Below are 24,218 nucleotides of genomic sequence, written 5' to 3'. Positions count from 1 at the left end.
GTGTCTAGATTTTATTTTTTTAAACAAAGCAAAGCATGCTGGAGTAACCTGGCAGGAACAGCAATGTAGAGAACAGATTCCCTCACCTAAGCAATCAAAATGCTGGCGATCTTTGTTTCATATGATGAGTACCTGGTCTGCTTAGGAGCTACTATCACAGCCTGCAAGAGTTGCAATGGGTGGGAGTAAAACAACTGTTGAATACATTTCCAGCCTGGAAGTGTATTACCTGTTAATGCTCGTGAAGTAAACTCCAAACGCCTCTCTTGACATTACTGAGACCATCTCCTTTTCTTTTGTCACAGACAAGCAAGATTAAGACACAAATGTGTAATACTGCAGGGCCCCAGCTCAAACCTGACACCTTCCACAGCTACCCCAAAGGAAGGTTTTGGTGAAATTGAGGTGGCACAAAGAATGATGGCAGAGGCAGGTTCTTTCCCTGAACCACTCTGGGACATGATCTCCAACTCATTTGTGTGGCTTGGTGATGGAGGTCTTTGTACAGTAAAGGGGAATTCAGTCGCATGCATCTGGCCTCAAGAACCTCAGAAGGAAGCATGACCTTCACACGTAGTGTAGAAGTGAAATTTGAGCTTTGAAACAGCTAGCAAGAGCCTGGCTGAAGAGGAGAATTACTCCCATGAGAGCACAGACACACTAAGATCAAGAGAATACAAGAAGCTGAAGTGAGGAACTCTACTATAAAGAGTTTCACATCACTAGACACCTAGGAAGAACTGAAACAGGGCAAGGAGTTCTCCCTCTTGCACACACTGTGTGAAAAGCCTAACTTCAGTGACTGCAAGGGCAAAACAACTCATCTGGTACAACAAAAACATCAATGAGGGCTATCCTATGGAAGAGGAATGATACTCAGTTTTCACAAAAAGAGTCTTTGCCTGATTTTCCTTACGGGTTTCTGATGATCAAAACCCATCATGCAACAAAGCACGTGATCTGTAAAAACATAAAGGTAACTCCCGAGCCCCAAATCAGGCCAGAGAAAAGAGGAGCTATCTCTCTTTTCAACAGCACCAAACCACTGTGAATTTACAAATCATCCCACTTGTCCAACCTCCAGACTGTTCTGCCTGGTTTTAATTAGCTGCTTCTTCCCTTATTTTCACCATTAGCAGCTATCTTATATGGAAAAACATGACATAGGCAGCCATCAAGTACAGCTTTCACAGTAGTCAAACAAATCCAAAATATGTAAAAATTGCACGCCAAATTAATTTTATGCAGCATAAAGCCACTGTAAGACTTTATATACTAGCAGGTTCTGTGTTGCTTATAGGGTATGGCCTTGTACTTGTCAAGGAAAAATAAAGAAGTGTGATTTATTATTGTGTGATCCAATCATCTGCTGGTGTAATTTCACTTCAATCAACAGAGTTAAATGAGCATGAAAACAGTAATGCACACATGCATCAGACCCCACATGTTTAAAGACCACCAACCTCATCCTGCATGACTATTAAATGCACAATTCCTACTGCATATCAAAGGGGTTTCCTTTGGAAACAGCAGCTCTTGGCTGATATATTTGTCTGACCACTTTCTGCTGCACCCAGGTTCATCTTTCACACATTTATCCTTGTGACACCTCTGAGCATCATTTCCAGGTGGGAAATGACACCAAAAAGAACAAGGGTGCTCATCTATCTTAGTCATACTAAAATCACTGGAAATATGTATCATTTTACAGGTTATTTGGACAGCTGAATGACTTAATTGAAGTGATACATGACTCTGCAGACAAGAATGTGGGTCTCCCAATTTCTGTGTGTGCCCCTAGCCCCACAAGCGATCATCTTTTCCTACAGCTTAGAGCAACTTGGTAGACTTAGTAATGTTAGGTTAATGGTTGGACTCAGTCTTAAGGGTCTTTTCCAACCTAAATGATTTCATGGTTCTATGAACTTGTAGCATAACAGCTGATGATGTATCAAGCAGTGAGCCTGGAGAACTCTGACAGGAAAATTTCTGGAAATATCAAGCCATTCATCAATTCGTATCATAAAAGGTTCTGCCAAAGCATCAGCCCTCTGTGATATTTACACAGCAACCACCTTCCCCTCCTGCAGCTCCCCAGCATGATTGATGCATTTGTGTTTCACAGTATGAAGTGAGAGAAGCTATGTATGAAAAATGCCTGAAGGCGGAAGCAGCTTCCTTTTCAACACCATTTGCTCATAAATGAGAAGTCTACAGGATTCAGACAAGGATTCACAATTCTTTTAGTTTATATTCACGTTACAAGAATAAAACCACCATGCATGACTGACATCTGTTTTCTGTTAAAGTCTAAGAATTATCAGCAACAGGTAAATACACTGTCAGTTGGGGTTTTTTTGCTGTTCCCATGCTGTTATCACTCGACCAATATTAGAATAATTTTCCTGTCATTCACCCATTACTTATGAGCCATACTTACTACAAAACTCTACAAACAAAACAAAAAAGCAATAATTATTGCCCACATTCTTTACAGGATAGCAAGTCTTCTTTCATCGTACTTAATGTCTAACAGATACTCCAATCACGCCCATATAATTGAAAAATTATGTAAAAACATTAGAAGTGACAGAAAAATGCCATACTAGAATTTTTTTTTTGTTTTGCTTATTGTACAGAGTCCATGCTAAATAAAAGGTCATAGAAGTGGCTGAGAAAACATTTCTCATCACAGCTATATGTAAAACATCCTTCCATGTTGCTGCCAAAATATTATGTCCCTGAAAGATTACGCACAATTCTGCAAATTAAAGATAGGCCTGTTGACTCACTTACCTTCCTAATACTATACTGAGGATAAGATAGTAATTTCCAGGACTCTGAGCCTGCACAGCACTTCAACAGGTGCTTAATGTTTAGTGGGACTATTTATAAATGCGTATGTTTTGCCGCGCTGAGCAAAAGTACTTTTGCATTTTCCGTAACGGACCAACAATTTCGAAATGAAATATAGTGCGCGCTGATGCTCCATTGCCTTGTTGTACATTGCTTAGTCCTTTTATACCCGTGTTACGAGTGCTCATAACAATAATGCTTATAATCGCTATTTTTTGCCCACTTATCCCAGGGATAAAAGGGTTCAAGGCAAGGAAGAAAATTCACATCTCAACTATATGCCTGTCAGAGCTGGTGACAGGCTAATTAATCAGCTTTGAACATTTACTGTAGCAGGCACATAGGTTCCTAAGCTACTAGCTAAAATAGAGTACTAACATAAAGCTGCTGATTCTACCAGCCTTGAAGGATAACAGGTTGAAAACCAGATTCCCCACCATTACAAAACAAGACAGGCCCCATATTTCTCATTAGAATAATTTTTTTAAAGCTCTGTTGACCAGATCTGGCCAAGAAGCAGGAAAATGTGAACCCGGATCCTAATAATTCTTTCAATTGGTCTCAATAATACAGTTTCTCTGTTTATTTCAGGCTTTACCCAGTGCTGCTGGACTCTTCCCTCAAACTTTTGGCTAACAAAGCCTTCAGCACAGATGGGTCTCTGACCTTATTTAGCAGGCATTCTCCTGAAGGCATTGCTGTCTGATTTTATAACATTTGATTCAAATGGTTCAGTGACTTGGCCAGGGCAAGTAACCCACTTTTTTAATGTTTGGTTCATTAGCAAAGCTCATGTTTATTAACTACAAATAACTTCTTAACATTGAACTCCCTTAGCACTAATTATCTATCTTAAATAGAAATTAATTGTGAATAATAAAAATGATCAATTACCGATTTCCTCTCTTGTTTCAGCTCCTGCACATAGCGTGTTAACTCTCCAGTGATAAGAGAGGTCATGTTCTCTGAAATGACCTCATGCTGTCCGGCATAGTCATTCATTTCATTTAAAGTGGCTAGGAAGGCTCTAGTTGATGTGTACCTGCAGAGGACAAAAATGCATTTTGCTTTTAGTCCCTTTCTTTTCAGAAAGACACACTGCAAACGGAGGTTGTATCCCTCTTAAGCATTTAGTATTGCTACATGAGGCTGAATATGGATTAGCAGAGATTCACTTGAAGGAATTTCACAAAAGGAAGCCTATGCCACACACTGACAGTTTTCTGATAAATTAATCTCGATTTAGACAGTTTGACATTGGCTCTTAAAATATCACAGTTTTAGAGCACCAGGTTTTTTATCAGCACAGCTCTGCGACTTCACTATTCTAATCTCTATTCACCAAACATTTCTAGTAACACTCTTTCAAGTCCTACAATTCAGTGCAGAGTCATCACCGTACTCTACCTTGCAAAATCCTGTCTAAGCAACCAACTTTTTGGCTAGCATAGTGCAGAAAACAAAACTTGTCTTAGTGTAAACTGGATTTAAACCAACTATAGTTTATAAAGTTTTCAAAAAGGTAGTGAGTTTACTAACCAGGTGTTCATTGTCAACCCATGTATTTTAGTACCTTCCATTGCAAGGTTTATTTTTCATAGAAAATAATCTCTTATACAACATTCCATGTATTGTTAAGAGGAAGAAACAAACATCTGTGCACACAATTTCAAAACAGCAGATTATGTCACCATCATATTCAACACAGAGCCAACAGAGCTGCATTTGGATACCCCAGCTGGCTGTGCTGGTCAGCTGGAAAAGAGCAGCTTTGAAGTACTGCACTTGTACGTACTAGAAAAACAATCGATATTAAATCGTAGTGGTCTGCACTGATAACATGACCTAAAGGTGAAAAAGCAAAGAGGGAGAGATTTAGAGGAAAATTGAGGGGAGTGGTACAAGTAGGGATGAAAAAGGCATCAGAGAAAAAAAGGCACGAAAAAACCCCTAAAAAAAAAAAAGAGACTAAAATGTAGTCCAATACAAGCAGCCACATTCACAGTCAAGCTGTGGTGCTTAGAGAGAAATCCCAGCTGCAAAAGACAGGGGATCAAAGCCATAGAACTACAGACTGACAAGAAGTTTGAAAACAGATCATTTTTAGACAGGCTGTTTCAAAGCACCGTGCGAGGCACCCAAAGGTCGCATGACAAATCCTCAGACATTATTTAGAGACATGAGGAAACTATACTGAGGTGAACGCTATATTTAAAAGGGCAGAGGATACACAGGACCTTCTGTGCCACATCACATGAATCATTTAACTCCAATATTGTTTTCCAGCAGTGAAAGATGTGTCAAAAAATGGTTGTAGTAAACTCAAAATACTTATTTATAGTACAACTACCCAAAGGCAGATTTATTCCTAATCCCAGGTACAGACCAAAACAGTTGATGTGCTGGTAACACAAGCTTCCTTGTGTAAATAACTAGTATCTCAGGAAATAACTGATTCCCAAACAATATTAACTAAAAATACTTTAAAAAGAAAATGAAAAAGCTGTTATCTCTGTCAATACAAGCCACTAGAGTTGCTGTATACAGCAGCTTGGGGGTCTGACCCAAAAATCTAAATTAATATAATCATACAGTTGCATTCGTACCCAAACTAATTTGAAACGTTTCAAATTTCAAGGTCAAAGGTTTGAATCTGCTGCCAGGCTCTCCAGAGGCAGCACAGCCTCCTGCAATACAAGGCTGTAGGGTCAGACTCCGCAATGCCTTCATTCAAAGCCGACGCTTTACAAAACACTGACGTTGAGAAACAGAGTGCTCTAAGGAAAAGGTTCTTGCTCTGGCTTATAGCCCATCTGTTGGAAAGCTCGTCCTCTAGAAAGTTCTCTTTAAAGAATATCTTAAATCTCATCTAAGGGCAGGAACGTTCTTAGCGACATGTGGTCTATCATCACATCACCTGTATCCCCATCCACAGCGTCACTCAGCGAAGGAGTTGTGCTTTGACGTGGCAGTCGCTATCTGCAAGCACTACCTAGTCCCCTGCCACCAGGGAGATACAGTCTGAACACCTCAATCAACAGCTGAGGCCATGCAACACGCTCCAAGAGTGGCAAATTAGATGCCAATCCATCCCAGGATACTGAGAGAACAAACTACATCCTTCACCTTACTCTTCAAGGGCCACTGGTTTCTCTGTTGTGTTGTAACATTATCCCTTTAGTAAGTTACTAATCTGTGTTGTCAGTCTATTTGAGTAATTTAATACTTATGCAGACTGCTCAAGTTTCATGCTAACATTAACAACTGTTTCTGTTCCTGCTGAAAGTAGTTAAGAGTTTGGTCATTCCCTTCAAAGACCCAGGATCATGCAGTCTGGGAAGTTTTTAATGTACACGATAAAAAACAAAACCACCCCCCCCCCAACCAGGCATCCAGAAACCATAACATATAAAGGGAATTGAGCAGTTACAGACCGAATCCACTCCTTAGTATCTACCTTATCAGCCTATTTCTGCATCTATGATTTCTATACTTTTCACTTGACTTTAAAATCTTTGGTTTACAAGCCAAATCCTAGTTGGTAACCCAACCTTTTCCCCTTCCTCCATCAATGCATGCTCACCCAGCAGTGGATCATGAACATACCTGTATTCTTCCTCTTCTTTGGAGTTCTTTTTGGGTTGGTATTTCTTTGAAAGATTCCTAAAATTAAAAATACGTATATATAATTATATTTAAAGTCTCCTTTAAATTAACTGGATAATCTTTTCATGCACACACATTCTGCAGGACTTGAAGTTTTTATTTGCAGTGTCTAGGCACCTTCTCAGAAGTATGACTGCAACTAGGCTTTGACTGCGTTGCGGTAACACTGAAAACACAATGCTTCAGTCTCTATAATCGCAATAAAATAGCAGATTCTGAATCTGAGAAGTTAATAAATTATGGTCATGATGAAGTCAATACACCTGAGTTCTAGTTCTGCTGATGCACAAGTCTCCTTCACCTGATCTAAAACAGAGAGCCTTTTACAGTAAAAGTAAGGAGACACAGGCATGCTTTACAAACTCCACCCAGTAGAAGGTGCTACTCCATATCCAAAGGTCAGCCGCCTCAGTAAAGTGGTATTTGCTGCAGCAGACGACACTCACGGTCAGGCAAATCTGCCCACCTTCAGCAGGATGCTTCCAAGGAAGAGAAAAATCTTCATAAAGCTGTGGGAAGCTGCACTGAGATGACAAAAGGGGGATCATTTTGTGATTATCAACTGATGCTGGGAGAAATGTGAAATTTAGTTATCCCAATTGGCACAGATGTTTGAATATATCTCATTACCCAATACCTAACTAATGATTTAATTTTAAGACTGATATGCTCAAGTGATCTTGAATAAGAAATTTGAATGTAACCGTTAGCACATTTGAAAGTTAGCACATAGCTTTCATTGTCCTGGGAGCACTGGCTGCAAGCCCTTGGCCAGCAGCACAGAGAGGGTTTAGCGAATGGGTGCTGCCCACCTGACACACAACACACCTTGCTGATACTTAAAGCTCAACGTTAACATGCATACTACACTGTAGCACAATACAACACCACACACCTTTTAAACAATGCAAACCAGAGAGCTGATAAATCTTACTTAGCAATTTTAAGACCTTTTTGGTGCTGCAGTACTGAGATCTCCTCTACTGTAAACTCAGCCCTGCGACTATACGCCTTCCTGCAGCCTGTTACCCTACTGTGAAATGGAAGCCATTTGTTTTAGCTTTACAAGGTGGGTTACTCTTCGGAGGACTCCCAGAATGCATCCAGTTGAAAAGAAACTGCTTTTTCAGAGGTGTAACCTATTCCCATTGCATGCTGGTTTTACTGCTAACTGGGGGCAGCAGGGCCTCTTGTCTCACATTTCTTATTCCTTTTGTTCTCCTTAAGGAATTAAGAAGCATCTGCCCGGAGTAGTAGCCAGAACCCTGGCAGATTTGCACAGACAAACATGTGTTTCTCTAAATTTAAATATCCCTACTGGAAGGGTTCCAAATGAGCATCTCCTCTCCAGTCTCTGCCTTCTGTGAAAGGAAGATGCTCCGAAACAATGAACTTTTCTCTAGTTATGCATACAGCAGCTTCAACCAAAGAAAACCAGCATGGCAGGAATTCTGCAAACTGTTCTGCATGACTACAGTAAATCTTATAGCACTCCTCGTATGCCATGGGAATGCCTTCCTCCACACACTTGCTTAAAGAGGAAAGGAAAAGCCACAAGAAAACATGCACAGAAGACCACACTAATAAGGCACTTTCACACACACTCAAAATGCACTTGTTCCTGCACTGTCATGCTGCCCAATTAATTCTGACATACAGAGCTACTGCCTTCTTGTAAACCTTTAAAGGTGTAGAAATGTGACAGAGTTAGGGCAAAAAAATCCAGACAGTATGCTTTCACAGAAAAAAAGATTCTGAAAGCATGTAACAAGGATTAGGGTCTAGGTTAAACATTTTATTATTTTCTATGTACTTTATATATGTCTATATATTTGAGTTTTTCAATTTTCCCCCCTTTTTTAAAATAAAAAAAACATAGGCAGGGCTTTAAACTAGGATACACACAAAAAACCAGAAGTTATATTGAATCGAGAAGTGATACTGGATCCAGTAAGAGTCAATATGACTCTCACACGTTGAAGTTCAGCATGCAATCATGTAGTGTCATGACCAGAACACCGGCGCTTCCCGAGTTTAAGCTCATGAAGAAGGACATCTTCAGAGCTAACAGTGATTAAAGAGGGAACAAAGATCAGCAGTGAAATAGAAATTCTGGAAAGATTCTGTGCTAGCCTGGGCACCTGTCTCCAAATCACATTTCTATTTGCCTTTCACACTGCATCATTTTTTCCTCCTTTTCTAGCTTGTTTTTCTGCTCCCTTATTTCCCCTTCTTTGACATCTTGCTCTTTCTCTCAAATTTATCATCAGAGGTTCCGGATTCCTAGATTATCCTGCTATCTTCAGCATTTTTTTCCCCAATACATCTTCCTGAAGGTTATCTATCCATCATCAGATTAGGGAAGGCTTTTGACACACTTTCTGATGCCCACAAAGCGCTGTAAGCTAAGTAGTGACTAGGGAAGGAGGACAACGAAACACTACTTCAGCACTCAGCGCAGCATCCAGCAAGTCAACATCCAACAGAAGTTCAAAACAAAACACAGCAACACTCTACCATAGTTTCTGCATCCCTTCCTTCCCAGTCTAGTTCAATGACTCAACAATTATAAAGAAAACAATCATGTCAAATCTGAACTGAACTCCAGCCAGGACTGACTGTAGATATGTAAATGATTGAATAACGTAGGCATGATGTGTAAGGTATGTGATGCTGGGGAGTTTCTTCCATTGGTGTAACCAGCTAGATCTACATACTTGCAGGATGCATCAGATTTAACGTAACACTTTTAAAACAAAATATTACATATATATCTGCACAATTATAAAGAGGAAGAAAAAAAATGGTTTTAAATAGAAGACAAGCTTCAACAGATGACCAGGCTGAGATGTAGATAGACAAGAATAGCAGCTAGGCTAGGGAGCCCAGAGACCAAGCAGAAAACACAAGCTTCACAAAAGAAAATAAAGTTCAGCAGCTTTACTTACACTATAAATAAAACTTTGAGTTAAATCCACAGGAGTACCTTGTGTTAACTTGTCCCTTTTTAATAGTATGTCTGCATGTTATGACATGCAGTGATGTGCTGCAGCCCTTTACACCAAATGGACGTGATACAAGAAAGGTTTGCACTCGACTAAAGGAGAGTTATTAGAAGCAGATCCATGGTAATTTAAAAAAAATTTTTTTTTTTAAATGTCTAGCACTGGTTTATCTCAACACTTGAGAAGTCTACATTTTTGGTTTTTATTTTATACCTCTAACTTCTTAGATGACTACAAATAGCACTGTGTTTAAGAATTCCTCAGGGATGAAAGTATTTGTACTCAAATCAGACCTGTGGGTGGGGGAGACAAATGCAGCTATATATGGGGAATTAAAATAGAGAATGAAGAAACAAATTGACCAAGTTTGTTCTGGAAGTCTAGGACAGAATAAGAAATAAAACTTAGCAGTTCAGAGTTTCTAGATAGGTCGCAGGTAAAACTATCTCCCACTTTCCTTAAACATTTTGTTTGTGTGTTTATTTTCATAATTACACTCTTTACACCTGAAGTTTTTCATCCTAAGAAATTCAGTGAGCTTAGTTTGTGATTCTTCATAAGACAGGCCAGCTCCCACAGATACTCTGCTGGGGTTTCCCAGGCCAGTCATACTCTCTTTCATCCAGCTCATTTTGCTTCTGTAATTCAATCTCTTCTCATCTCCATAAGATGTGAGCAATTTGTTCCTGCATAAGTCATTTTCCATTTCCTGCTTGTCTATAGCAGAAACCCTGGGGAATCCTTGTGGCATTCCCCTGAGAAAGCACACAAAGGCAAGCTTTTATCAATTACCAGCGCCTCGTAAATAACAGGCCATCAGGCATCTCAAATCCATTCTAATACAAGCATCAAAAATTCTGGGTGATTTATTTTTTAATAGATATTGTGCTTTAGATATACACAGATCAACTAGAACCTCAGATCTCAAATCTCTATAAATACTGAGAAGATGGAAGGAGTTCTAATATGTATTATAGTCACGCACAAAAAGGCGTGGATTTACTGGAGGGGTTAGGAAGGATTAGTCCTGCGCTCCCCTCCCTAGTCAGCTCCACCACCTACAGCTTCTCACCCTGGACATTAGTGGCTGCCAACAATATTGCTTCACAGCATCTCCACAGCAGCAGGACTGTCTGTGTGCTGTTCTCCCTTGTAACCCCTGTTCACCTCTCATTTTTAATACCCTCCTGGGAAAAGCAGGGTGGGAGCTACTCATTGTGGGAGGGTTCTTAGCACCCCTTCTCATTGCCCTTCCCCATTTACACTGGATCTGACCTCAAGGAATGTTTTCTGGGTCTGGTTCACATACACTCAGCTCTACCTACAACCTGATGGTCGAACCAGACATGTAGAACATACACAGCAGGAATTTCCAGTAATTTAGCTACCCGAGAAATTCACAGAATCTCTGCTCTGTGCAGTAGATACATGGTAAGAACAGTGGCAAGATTATAAAACTGTCCAAGTTCAAATCTCAGGCTGCAACCTGGCTAACTACATAGACAAAAATTCCAAGGGCTGCTGCTGACTTTCTGATCTGCAGTTTCTCCAACACGTGTTCAAAAAGCACCAAAAAAACCCACACAACCAAAAACCTAAACTTAGCCTTACAACAAATGATCATTATTCTGCTAAATTCTTAAACCCTTCAGGATTTACACACAGCAGTCCTAATTTCATGGAAAACATTACAATGCTACCCTCGAAGCCTGAGCCATTAATCACACATAAATCATAAGTAAGCCCCTAGTATGCTACTCAGTCACTTAAATAACCTTTCTTCTCACAAAGCATGATTTTTAGCAGAGAAAATAAAACAGTATCTTAAATTAACTTTAGCTTTCCATTCTCTAAATTAAAGCTATTCTCTAAAAGCCATTATTATAAACCAAATTACCACCACTGTAACAGTAAACTTACAGATGATTACAGGCTCTGAACAGATGCAACTCAAAGTCCAGAACTCGATATATCAACTTACCTAAGCTGCTTTGCATAGCTGAGTTCAATCTCTGTTCTTTCTTTTACAAACTTGATGTATTTTTCCAGAACATCAATACCCCATTGCGTGTGTTTTTCTAAGTTGTCAAACTGGTCCTGCAATGAATCAAAAAAAAAATAGTTTAGTCTCGTTGAACAGAGAGATAACTAAAAATAATTTCCAAAGTACATATCACCATAAAGTGTTATTAATATTTTCCATTACCAGTTAGACATTTTCGTAACGCCACTGGGTTTTAATCGACAAAAATATGCCTTTTAACATGAGACCAATTCAATAACATTCCTCATTTCTGAATCAGTTTCATTTCAGAAATCCTAGCAATTCTACTGAATGCCATCTTCTATCCTTAGACAAAGGATAAGAAATAGATAGTCTTGCCAGTATTTTATTTTACTCTGAAGAGTTAATAGAAGTTTCGTGAATTCAAGGTCTACTCCTAATTAATAATTCTCATTTTCGTCTGACAAATGAAAGTTTTTCAAGCTTTGTCAGTGTTATCAATTGAAAATATCATTTAGAACAGCTAACAATCTTTTTACAGAACAGAATTTACTTCCTCTGTAGCCTGTTTTGTTCTAAAACACAAGACGTGCTAACAAATGATACCACAAAAAAAATGACATTAGCTGTTTACAGTAAGTTTTCTTGTCTACCTCCATTTATATACAGATGCTACTTTGTTCTTCAAATATTGTTGCCCTCAAAAACAGTCACACATGTTTTCAATAAAATCTTTTTCCATCAAGAACATTCCACAAGTCAGCTTGGGATTTGCAAATGCCAAGAGAAATTAAGCAATTCTAAATCCAAATCAATTATCCAAGCCAGCTTATTACTATCTGCAGATTTAACCTAAAATTACCTTATTTTTAAAAATGTGGTTACTTCAACAACACTCAAATTCCATAACCATCCATTCCACACAGCATTTCAGAAGTTAATGTTTCTACTTGAAAAATATTTTTTAAACTGTGATATGCTGAATAGTTATCCTGACAGAAACACAGTGTAAACAAAGTCTTTGATATCAGCCTGACTTATGTGGCATCAGCTTCCATTATGGTTTACATGGAAAAATAGAGAATAAGTTTGTACATCTGCAGCACAAAGGTTAGATTTATAATATTTTCCAAAAAATTGTACCCAGCAATAGATTTGGGTCAGATGCTTAGCTGCCACAATTAAGGCTTCTGACAGAAATGATGCTCCTTTCTATCCGCCAAAGATTTGGCCTTGTGGCTTTCAGTTTGTAGAGCTATCATCGAATGTTATCAAAGCAATGCAAGCCCACTTCCTTAGATACACAGATTAAAAAAAAACCTACTACAAAGACTAGTTTGTGAATATGTTGCTTTTAGAATACGTTGCTTTTAGGCAAATACCACTTTCTGCATTGTAGCATATGCAGCTCTGACAGTAAGTTAGATTGGTATCAGGAGATTCCTCCAGCATTGAGCAAACCAGTCAGGTCCACAGAAGCTGCTACTTGCTAACAAAATTGTTTTACTGCATTTTGAAGGGGAGAAAAAGAAAACCATGTTAGAGGAGGAGAAGTGCAAAACCCTAGCAAGAAGCAAGTTAAAACAGCAGGTAGTGTGCAGGGAATAGGATACATAGGGTTTGTATATCTGCATATTTGCTCTGCTTTATCATAAGGTATTATTTTATTCCAATTCAGCGAAACCAGACTAGGCTTCAGTTTAAATTATGCCACTATTAGTCAATTAAAGAGGCACTGGGGGAAGAACAGCAAAAGGGCAATAGTATAAAGTTAAAAAAATTGTAAAGAACTTTTAAGCCTTGTGCTCCAGGAACTAAGAAAAAGTGGCTAAGGGCAAGTGAAAAAAAAAGAATATTCAAACTACACAGAATAAAAGCCTGCCTTCCAATAATATAAATCACCCTTAAACCAATATTACATCATTTACTCAAAAAGAGGATGTATGTATTCTGCAGAAAGGGAAGAGGTGTACTAAGTCAGTACATATTTGCATATAAACAAATCCTTATTCCCGACAATTTCACAGCTGGGGGGAACACAAAGACAACATGGGTAACAGCACGGACCTCTCCCAGAGGGCTCCCATCGGGAAGGAACACGGTGTGCTGTCTGGAGTACAATGCCAGCACAACCACGCACCTTCTGCTCTGCTTCAAATATACAACCTTTGCATCTCTCAGATTATGCTGGCATCAAAAAGTAATGCAAGCATAACCTTTTTAAGGTTTCTGATAAAGATGTCTTATAGCTATCCCACACTCTAACTCTTCCTGAATTTACATTATTTAACATAAACACATGCATATAAAATAAATACCACACAAGGCAGTGCCTCACTCACAAGTTTACATGCATTCACACACACTCCCAACTTTGAGAAGGGAAATCTCAGGGAGGGAAATCCACTCCCTAATCTCTGTAAACAAATTAAACCACCTTTATCAGATATACCATATCAGTAGCAAGAAACTAACTTAGCATCCTACTGTAACCCCGTCCAAAGAAGGTAGGTCATGGTTTCCCATAGGAAAGAATGCCTTTCAAGGAGATCTTGCCCTTCAAGATAATTCAGACTGCTGACTGCACAGAAAGACAGAGCAGGTTCACCCTGGAAAGGCAATATTGGTGGCGGCTTGTCCAAACCTCTTCCACCACCATCACTACCACCCTGACTCCATTCTCAGAGCATCATTTAGATCAGAGTATGAATAAAAACCTGAAAATGGCTCCGGGTAGCTGCCTCAGCTTGGTCTGTTATTCCATAGATGGATCTGCTGGACTGCTTCAGCGGCCTTACTATGTCAAGTTTGGCAAAAGAAAACTCCATGATGTGCAGTGCAAAGGCGAATGCACCACAGCACAGCTGCCAGACCAACTGTGCGAAGATGCTAGCTTTCTATCTACACAGTGAGCAATGACGCTTGTCCTGCGTCAAGCTGTAACCAAAAGAACCTCAACGAGATAAACTACAAGCACTGACCTCCGCTGTCACAAAGCGAGGTAAGGTGAAATTTAGCTTTCTGCAGACTGCTAAAGAGAAGAGCTTCTGCCCTTTCTGGGCATGGAACAGTTTTGGCCCAAGTGCCATTCCACTAAGGAGCCAACGCCCCACAACAGCGTGTTACGCTGGGGTCACGTATGCCATTATGTGTTCTCTTTTCTGTGTTCCTTAAGGATGAAAAAAAAAAAAAAAATCAGTAAAATTGGCAACATCATCGTTTGCTGACCATGAGATTCCAAAGGAAAGGCAGTGCAGTCAGAGGCACCGAACACAGATAGGCCTCCTTGTTTCATGGATCTGCGCAGCAAGCTGAAGGTAGGCGAAGGCTCTGTGTTGAAGCTCATGAATCGTAGGGATGACAGAGTACACAGAATGCTTTGATCGTAAAGCATAACCTTTAATTTATGAAATCCCAAACTCCAAGGATACATGCAATCAATGCAAAACCAGAGTTTCTAAAAGGAGATTTTTCAGAGTAGTTAACAATATCATGCCTTCAAACAATCAATGTTGAAAAGATTTTATTTTTTATTGATTTAGTATTTCTAAAGTTCATTACAAAAATGCATTATCACATGGAAGCTGAAGAGATAAAAAAAAATCTCAATTATTCTGAAGCAAATTTGGTCTAGTTTTAGTATTCTTAACAATGAGATCTTCACAGTTCTCCATAATAGACTGCCTCCCATAAAAGGTTTCCCAGAAGCAGCCTGCTAGAAAATTTCTTCAAAATATTCCCAAACTCCAGTACTATGTTTCATTTCAGTTTTCACTGAACTCTGTAATCATTTTATAGCTTAAAAAGCTCTTCGTAGTAATTAATGCCAGCAAAAAAAGATCTCATGAAGGAGGCAATACGATCAGTAAATTAGCTAGTACTTCAGTTAACGTAAGCACTTGTAGCACCAGACCTAAGAAGTTTCTCGTACTCAAACAGTAGAACTCAATGAGGATTTTCAAACAGAGAGATCAATAAAGGTATTGGTGTCCCACCTAAGCCAGGAAGAAGCTGGTGGCTGAGGAAGCATCTACATTACAAAAAGAAGCAGGAGCTCTACAACCAGGAGCAGTCTAACGAGAGCGGCACATGGTTTCAGCACAAAGTGCACCATCCTTGCCAGTGATGGATACAGATTTAGCAGGTAAAGTGTGCCACTACAGCTCTGCAGGTTTGGTCATCAGCTGGAAGATGGCTCAGGTACCTCCATCAGCTGCTGTTTCTGCTTTCAGTTTCAATGTGCATATTCTCCTCTGTTCGTCTTTGCAGCCTCCTCACCCTTCCAGTTAGGGATAACATTAGAAAACAATAAATTCCACAAGGTTTTAGCATTGTTCACGAAAAGCAAGAAAACAAGACAAGAAGCACAAATCTCCCCTTCTCCCATTTTTGAGTCCCTGTATTCACTGTGATGTCAACAGCTTAATAAAAAAGAATAGACTTTTGATTGACAATCAAGATATGCATGTAATTAAACTACTCATACAACTGTAGCACACTCCTCTTCATCCGATTCCACCGGCTTACCAATGACAGCAACATGTGCCAGTACAAACACTTCATGCCTTCCCCAAGTGATGGGGGAGTTTGAATATAGGAGCTGACCCACCTGACTTTACGTGGGTGGGAAAGCAGAACCTCTGCTGCAAGCAGCTTGAAACTGTTTACAGTCTCTTCGTATTTGTTCAGAGCTTAACACATTCTTGAGCATGCACACAAAAATTACAGCTCAAAAGAGGAAAGAAGAACTTTAGTCATTAACTTCAATGGGAATTGGACATCCAAGTACCCAGAACGCTTTGAAAATTTTATCCCTAAGGCAAAGTGTGTTTCTAACTTCACTTCTGTTTCCATTAACTCTCCCAGTATTTTTACCACTGCCCAAATAACCTCACGTTCGTGCATTCTTTCTGAAACTCGGCTGCATGCTTGTTACACTGACAATGCTTAAAATGGAAATAGTGCTGCCTATTTGCTTTTCCTCATTTTAATGGCTACTTTAAGCTGTCAGATCCCCTCACTTTTCAACTGTACTCCTGAAGTCACATTCCCCAGCTATGTAAAGTATTTTGGGAAAAACAAAGCTAGCATTAAAAAAAACAAAAGAAAGAAAAGCTTTCTTCCCATTTCCAAGCCACATAACATGGAGTACAACCAATTATTGAGCAATAAAGTGTTATCTGTGAGGTCTTTGAAGATCAGCTCAGTAAGATACTCCTTCCTCTTTCAAGAATACTTCCATCTATTGCGAAATAGTTCAACACAAGGCTCACTCAGATCCAGTGATGGATGGGACCTTAATTTGCCAACAAGGGGCTTCAGCATTGCCATCTACTGAAATAAAATGGGCATCCTCACTCTTCTCCAGAGTTAGACTCAGTGTCGCTGCAGCCAGACACCACTCACGCAGGTCACTGTGCTCCCCTGTCTGGTCAGCACTTTTCACTAACGAAAAGGCTGATGACAAGGAGTCCAACTCCACCACCCAGCTAGGCCACAACTCCTGGGGTCTCTATTCAAGTGTGAACAAAACATTAGATTCTGGGAGACTACCAATTAATTCTGCAGTTTTAATCATCATGCCTAACCTGCTCAGATTGGACTTGGGTGGCAGTGTTTACTATACTAGTAACCAGGCTGAACTGTCACTCTGTCACTCTTTCTGCTATTTTCACAGGTAGTGGTGCAGGAGTGCAAAATTAAGACGAATGCTAACACAGAGACAAGTAGTGAAGAAAGAGTATGCTGAAAATTCATGTGCTAATAACAGAAAAACAGAGCCTTTATATTTAGCATATTCCTCCTAGAATTCTAATCCAGCAACATAATCAAAGACCCATGATTCTTAAATGTTAAGAATATCTGAAGACTTTCTACTGCCTCATTCTCCGGGGAGTTCAATTCTGTTTCCTCCCAAAGTTACTTGTTTATGCACTGTCCTAAAAACACAAGTAGGAATAAGGGAACTAAATGCTAAGTTTCACCTCTGGTTCATACCTTCTCCTTCCACATCCTCCTTTCCCTCCCCCCTCTTTTTTTTTTTTTAAACTCTCTCATTTCCATAGGCAAAAAGGAATTAAAGTGAAGATCAAGAATACATTACAGTGTTCAAATTCTAAATTACTTTTTTTAGATTCCGTGGTTTAACAACTTCAAATTATAAAAATAATTAACAGGATGAGACCTTCATAGGCTCAGTTAAGTATGGCTAGAATCAGAATTCAGATCACAGATCCTTGGAGACCTACATTAAAGCTATATGCAAATGTTAACAGTCTTCAGGCAAATTAATAATGAAAGAAAACGCATAAAGTACAGGCTACCACTGCAAGAGCCTTCCAGAAAACAGATGAGCAGAAAATATGAAATCACTACAGATAAGAGACGGCTTCCCACACAAAACTTGTCAGCTATAGTCAGTGAAATCCTCAGGTAACAACAATTAAACAAACATCCTTGTTTATATATGTTAAGTATGTTAAATACAAAACAGAGTACAGGACACTAACCTTTTGCTTTGAGCAGCACAGACAAGGAGGACTAATAGCACCATGGAAGACATGTCGATGGGACAGGGAGACCATCTCTTTTTGATTTACATTCAAATGACACTGTGGCTTTACTGGTTGTTTTATGAATCCACACTTCATCACCCCTGTATATCCGGTTTTCACTCACAAAACTATTTATGATCATATGCATTTTTCATGCAGATCATCTATTCGTCTACGTGTTTTATTTCATTTTACCTTTACATATTAAATAAATCTTCCTGACCTCTCACCTTAAGCAGGCATATTTCTGCTCGAGGTGAATAAATACCCCTGAAAAATCCATACTACTTTCCCACCTCCACTTGCTCTTCATCATCAGCCCTTAAATTCATTTTCCATAAAGCCCAAAAGGTTAACTGTTATTTGATCTCTTGTGATTCACCTCAGAACTTGATCTAGTTAGGAGAAAAGAGAAACAAAACCAAGATTCTTTGCTGCACCACTAGGCAACTAAGTGCATTTACACTTTTTTTTGGGGGGAGGGGGGCGGATCTCAGAAATCAAGAGTGGAAACAGACTATGTTTTATGTTGAAATTTCTTTTATGTTGCTAGATAGTCACCTCTAATTGTCCTACTTGTTCCAATAAACATTATTAATTAAGTAGTTACTGGTCTATATTTCAGCCTTGAAATGCCTACTCTCTTCAGCATGTTGCTGAAGCTGTAAAGCAAAATAAGTTCAAATATTTATGCCAATTTTAATTTGGATTTTAAATAACATTGCCCCAGTATAATAGCAAGGCCCTTTGCACAGCAAAGGTAGCAACAGGGAGTAACCCTCTAATTGTACCTGAGACCAGCCATGCTCATCCCCACCCAGAAAACCACCTTCCACAAACTCAAGGGTGACCCCTCCTGCTAATTAGGCAGAAGTGCTGCCTCACAGGCAGGTTTCGGCCATACCCTAACCCCTACCTTGATAGAAACCTGACTGAAGTCCAACAACAAGCACTTCTGAAAAAAAGCCACCTGAGCATATGGCGCAGAAGCCAGCACCTGGAGAACAAAATGAATATTACAGCCACACTGAGGCAAGGACAGTTCTGGGAGTACAACCAGATCATCAGGGTTGACAGGGAACAAACTCAATTGCAATATCTAAAACAAAGACCCACCTACAGGAAAGCTGCATAGGTACATCCCCCACTAACGAAAATACTGAGTTTGTCTTCATACTAGTGTCACTTACAACCTCATTATAGAGAAGATGATGCACAACACTAACTCTAAAATGCAGTAGTAGGCTACAGAGAGCACAACAGCGAACAGCAGTGCAAAGCCAACTAGTAAGCTTTGAAAGCAGGGAAGGGAGGGAGAGCAACTCTCTCAGCAGCAGCACAGAGCATCATGTCAGCAACGAGACACCTCCACCCACCTAACAGGTCACTGGGAGCACAGCCCGAGCACTTGCGTCCGTGACCCACTGTAACACCTATTATGGAAGCCCTGCAAAACCTGACACACAGTTCACAGGAGGATGCTTCCTGGTGTGAGTACAACTGGTGTCATCAACTGCCAAGACGTTCACTCACACACGCACACTCGGTATCTAACACTCTGCTAACAGCTTAAACTGTGAACTGAAACTGCTCCTTCCTGCAGCAGCCAGAAGCCTCTGAGTTACTGCTGCCACCCGGACGTGGGTGCAGGGGCGGTGGAGCTCCAGGATGAACAAGTGCTCCTGCAAGAAACCTCCTGGTCTTTGTTCAGGGGCTGCTCTCAGCACTACAGCAAACAGCCTTCCCCACCACAGCCCAAACCCTCCGCCTCTGCCATCCTGGTGTCAAACCAAGCCTTCTTCCCCCCCTTTTAGCCTGCTGTATCCTACAAAGGATGTGGTAAAGCAGAACTTGTGGTCCCTCTATAGCAACAGGGCAAGTAACAGTGCTAACACAGCAGCCAGGAAGGAAGGTGAGAGAGGATGTGATATGCAAGAGAGGATGTGGTTGCTGGTACTGCAGCAGCTTAAAAAGATGTTGTGAGAGGTAAGACAGAGAGGAATGATTAATTCTTGGGAGTGGGAAGACAGGAGAATGTGAACAGCTCAAGCGGAACAGGACAAAGCTGATGAGCAACAGGTGGTTAAAGAAATAGCAACTGAATCAAAGGATACTGGATAGTTATAGGGGCAATAAGATGGTCCTTTTGCAGACAAAAGGCTAATGGGAAGCCTGGCTTTCTTGGAACAGGGGAGATTTTGATGTGAAATTATGTAGGTTACATGCCCTGGATGGCACATGTGGAAAAACATACATCCATCTAGTATAGAGCATTATATAGGTGCTGTTTCATTTTTATTCAATTACCTGAGAAGGCCATACAGAGGCGTTAGAGACTTAACACAAGTCATCTGCTGTTATCAGTGGGAGACACTTTAAGAAAGTTGTGATACATTTCTTGAAAGAGGAAATATGCATCTTAGAGGTGCCAAAATTTCATGCTTTTGAAAATGAACAGTATAGTTTTCTTCAAATAAGGAAAAGGTAAGGCTCAAAAAATGTTGTTCGCAATGTCCAAGGATACTTTTCATAGATGGCCATGCTGCAGCAGCAATTCATTTCCTTCAAATAAGTTTATACATCTTGAGGTTTGAGGCACTGCATGACTTCACCACAATGAGAACCATCTGTCATAAGCAGACCATTCAGAAATGAACACTTTTTTTCAAGCATACAATTCTGCTTATAAAATACATGTGAGAAACCCCAGAATGGTAGAGTTTTGTTTCAAAATACATTATAATGTGCAAATTACAGCCCAGCATATAAGAAAGCTCTTAAAGAGCAAGATAATAAAAGAGAAACCTCAACTAATGCCAGATGTAAGGTCAGAAGTACAAACTATTTTTATTGAAGGACTGAGTGCATATCAACCTTTTCCTGCACATGTTCAGTTATTATAACTGAAGACAAACACGCACATGCTGCTTCTCCGTTTGGTGATACTCGTGCGATTCAATCAATTGAAGTGACTTATTCCTACTAGGTATGGGCATAAGCAGCAGAATATAGACCTTAAAATACCAACCCATTAGCTAAGCAAAGGCTCATAACTACGAAAACCTACTGGGGCCCAGAGAGATGATGCATCTCTACCATTAGCATTAATGATACCCACAAAAATAATTTAAAAAAACAAAGAAACAAAACAAAGCAATGCTAACCTCTTCCTTCTGCTTATCCTGGGGGAACAGGAATAGGACTAGGACAAGGATTTGATTTTTGCTGACAGCATCCAGAGCTGCAGATGGAAAGCTGCAGCGACCCACAGGGATTCACTGTTCTGTGCATTATAAACAAGAGCTTTGAAAATGAGCAGATTCTGGTGCGTAACGCTCTGCTGCTGGGATGGCATAAATCATGAAGCACAGCAGAGCTCCGGATCCAAGCTGCCTCCCTCAGGAGTTGCAGCATGGTAACAATGCTAAATATATGTTGTTGTTCCAGTAAGATCTTTCAGTTGACAATGTTGCAACTTTTCACTGTTCCCCAGCACCATCCCACTTCCCTCATTTAATACACACCCATTCTTTATTCTGAAATAATTTGAACAAATGCAATTTTAGAACTAATTCCCAGTAAATCTTTTGGTGCCTGGCTACATCTTTGGATTAACTGTTGACTGATTTTCATCCTCTTTTTTTCCATTCTGCAAAGCTCTCCCTTAATAATACCAGCTGTTACAACAAAGATCAACAAGATCTCTTGCCCACACAGTTTCCCCTTTGGGCAGCTGTGTACTAATTATTAAAAATGAACCATACAGTGTTCCTGCTTATTGCACGGATAACTACAATAGAAAAACAAACATGCCTGCTGATCCATTTAAAAGATGACACACACACAAATAAGGCAATTCTGCCCTCTTATCCAAACCCATACTGAATTACAATAGTAGAATGGGGATGTATTTTGGGGAAATTAGCTTTTTGCCCAACTTCTTCATAAACCAATGCCATACTGGATTCACCACGTAGGATATCCAAGCTGTTTGGTGTATCCTCAAAGTGCCCCATTTTGTCATTAATATCAAACCTTTTGAAATGCAATGCTGCTCTAAGCACACAGCTGGAGTTAAGGAACACCGGAATTTCAATCCCATTCTGTGGAATTCTTTGGAGGAGTCATATATGGGCAAGTGTGTGTTTGGGGTTTTTTGTTTGGTTTGGGGGGGGATTTAATTTGATTATTTTTATATAACCAATTTTTAAAAAATCAGTGACATTGTTAAGCTTTGTAAAATAAGAGTCCTTGATCTCCCCTCTATCTAAATGTAGCCCATATGGGCTACATTTGGGGGGGGGGGAAGACCTCACCAGGTATGCCTGGTATTCTCAATAGCAAAACTTCTGATCTTCTAATCTCCATTAAATCAGTCACCTGTCAGGTATAGAATTGAGCATGCATGTGCTTTCTACACAGATGCGAATGCAAAGATGTATTTATTTATTAAACAGAACAGCCTTTTTACTCTGACTCATTTTCACCTCCTCCTCTGGCTGTGAAGCACTCTGAGAACTGACTACCAAACTCCACTGCAGGTGTGATGTCTTTATGGGATGTTTATGCAGACGCTTGGAAAAGAAGAATGCTGTAAAAGTCGCTGTAATTCTGCTTAGCTGGAGGCTGTCTCCTAGAATCACTGGAGCAATGGCAATAGCTAAGAGTCAAAACATAAGCTCCCCCAAGCGTGTCCAAAGCCCTTCCCTAAAGTTCAAATGAAAGGTGAAAATCTGTGAACTCACTGTTCCCTCCTCTCTTTTCCAAATTAAATGGAACTAATAGTGGAAAAAGACTAAAGTACTCCTTTGCAGATGGGGTTCAAAAACCATTTAGTATCTTAAATACCATGACATTACAAATGCAGTCCTAGATTTTTCAAGGGCCACTTCACACCCAGGACCAAATAAGATTACTGCTATGCCTTAAGTATTTCTATCTGCCATTGCATTCCATTTCTAAGATTTGGTGTTTCTGCTCTGATCCGAGAAATAGTTAAGTTTCCAAAACAGGAGACTTCTCAGAGAGATATATACAATTCAGGAAATCTAATGCAATAGATAAAATGACATTGTTGTTCTGAGTATGTAGCATTTAAAATGTCTGCAAACTTAGGCATAAATACAACTTGAATTTTAAACACAAAGTTGATCACTTCAAAATTTGTTAACAGATTCTGTTCAATCATTTCATAATTCAGTATTATCCACTCATATGCCCCACTCTGTGGAGTCAAACAACAGTGGCAAAAAAATAGATTAATTCTGGAATAAGGTCAGAAATAGAAAATGATGAAAGCAAAGACCTGAAGAAAAGCTGAAGAGACATTGTTCCTTAAATCCATCTACTGGGGTTTGTCACACAGCTTTTTTATTACGGTAAGACCCAACTCTTCCTATAGCTATGAAAATGGCAACCAAGACATTCAGCTAACATCCTGTGAAATATTTTCCTATTACCCTTCTCATCTCAGCTTTTCAGCTGATAAACACTTCAGAAAAGGGACCAACCCCTGCTGCACTTGCACATACTCTGCACTACTTCATACAGTCAGGCCACTTGTCTCGATTTTGACACCACCACTGTTTCAGACTGATCCCACTCGCATAAAATACTCAAACTAAGCTGAATCTTGCCATGCCTCTTCTCCTCTGCAAAAGATGAGATCACCTGCGTGGCCAAAGAATTAACCTATGATTAAGAAACTAAAATATGGTCAAACCAAAACTAATTTGGCAACTGTACTGCTAACATGTCTTACTAGGGACCAGAAACATCCACCTGTGCATCAAAGCATATATTGCTATCAATAAACAAGGATTCTCTGGTAATTTAAAGTTTCTTTTCCTTTGGAGGGAGAGAACACATTCATATTCTCACATGCTCAGTTCTATTCCATTTCTATAGTTTATCTTCAGGTAACAACTCCCCTTAATTATAGTGCGAACTTGTGTTAGATCAAAGTTTAAATCTGAGGAAAAGTAATCGCATTTCCCTTAACCAAATAACCACTGTATATAGCCTCTCTGAAACTCCACTGGGTTCTCCCCTCCTCCCAACAGAAGCCTCTCTTGGTTCTCAGTAATAAGATCGCAGCAAAAATAAATGAATGCATCAAAGTAGGTGGAATAA

At 39.7% G+C, this 24,218-nt stretch overlaps 1 protein-coding gene across 25 annotated transcripts in view; it reads right to left on the bottom strand.

Moving 5' to 3' along the window:
• The window catches only part of FNBP1 (formin binding protein 1), a 101,584-nt gene that overhangs the window by 57,695 nt on the left and 19,671 nt on the right, over positions 1-24,218 (bottom strand). For all 25 annotated transcript variants that reach the window (XM_075772259.1, XM_075772260.1, XM_075772264.1 and 22 more), the window contains exons 2-4: positions 11,509-11,624; positions 6,463-6,519; positions 3,751-3,898 (exon numbers count right to left, since the gene is read on the bottom strand). In XM_075772259.1, coding sequence (XP_075628374.1) covers positions 3,751-3,898; positions 6,463-6,519; positions 11,509-11,624 — 321 coding nt within the window. The remainder of the gene's footprint in view (positions 1-3,750; positions 3,899-6,462; positions 6,520-11,508; positions 11,625-24,218) is intronic.

The sequence above is a fragment of the Balearica regulorum genome, chromosome 20 (assembly GCF_011004875.1).
Source record: "Balearica regulorum gibbericeps isolate bBalReg1 chromosome 20, bBalReg1.pri, whole genome shotgun sequence".
NCBI classification, from domain to species: Eukaryota; Metazoa; Chordata; class Aves; order Gruiformes; family Gruidae; genus Balearica; species Balearica regulorum.
Note: the sequence above shows the minus strand (reverse complement) of the source record. Positions and strands in the feature narration are given on the sequence as shown.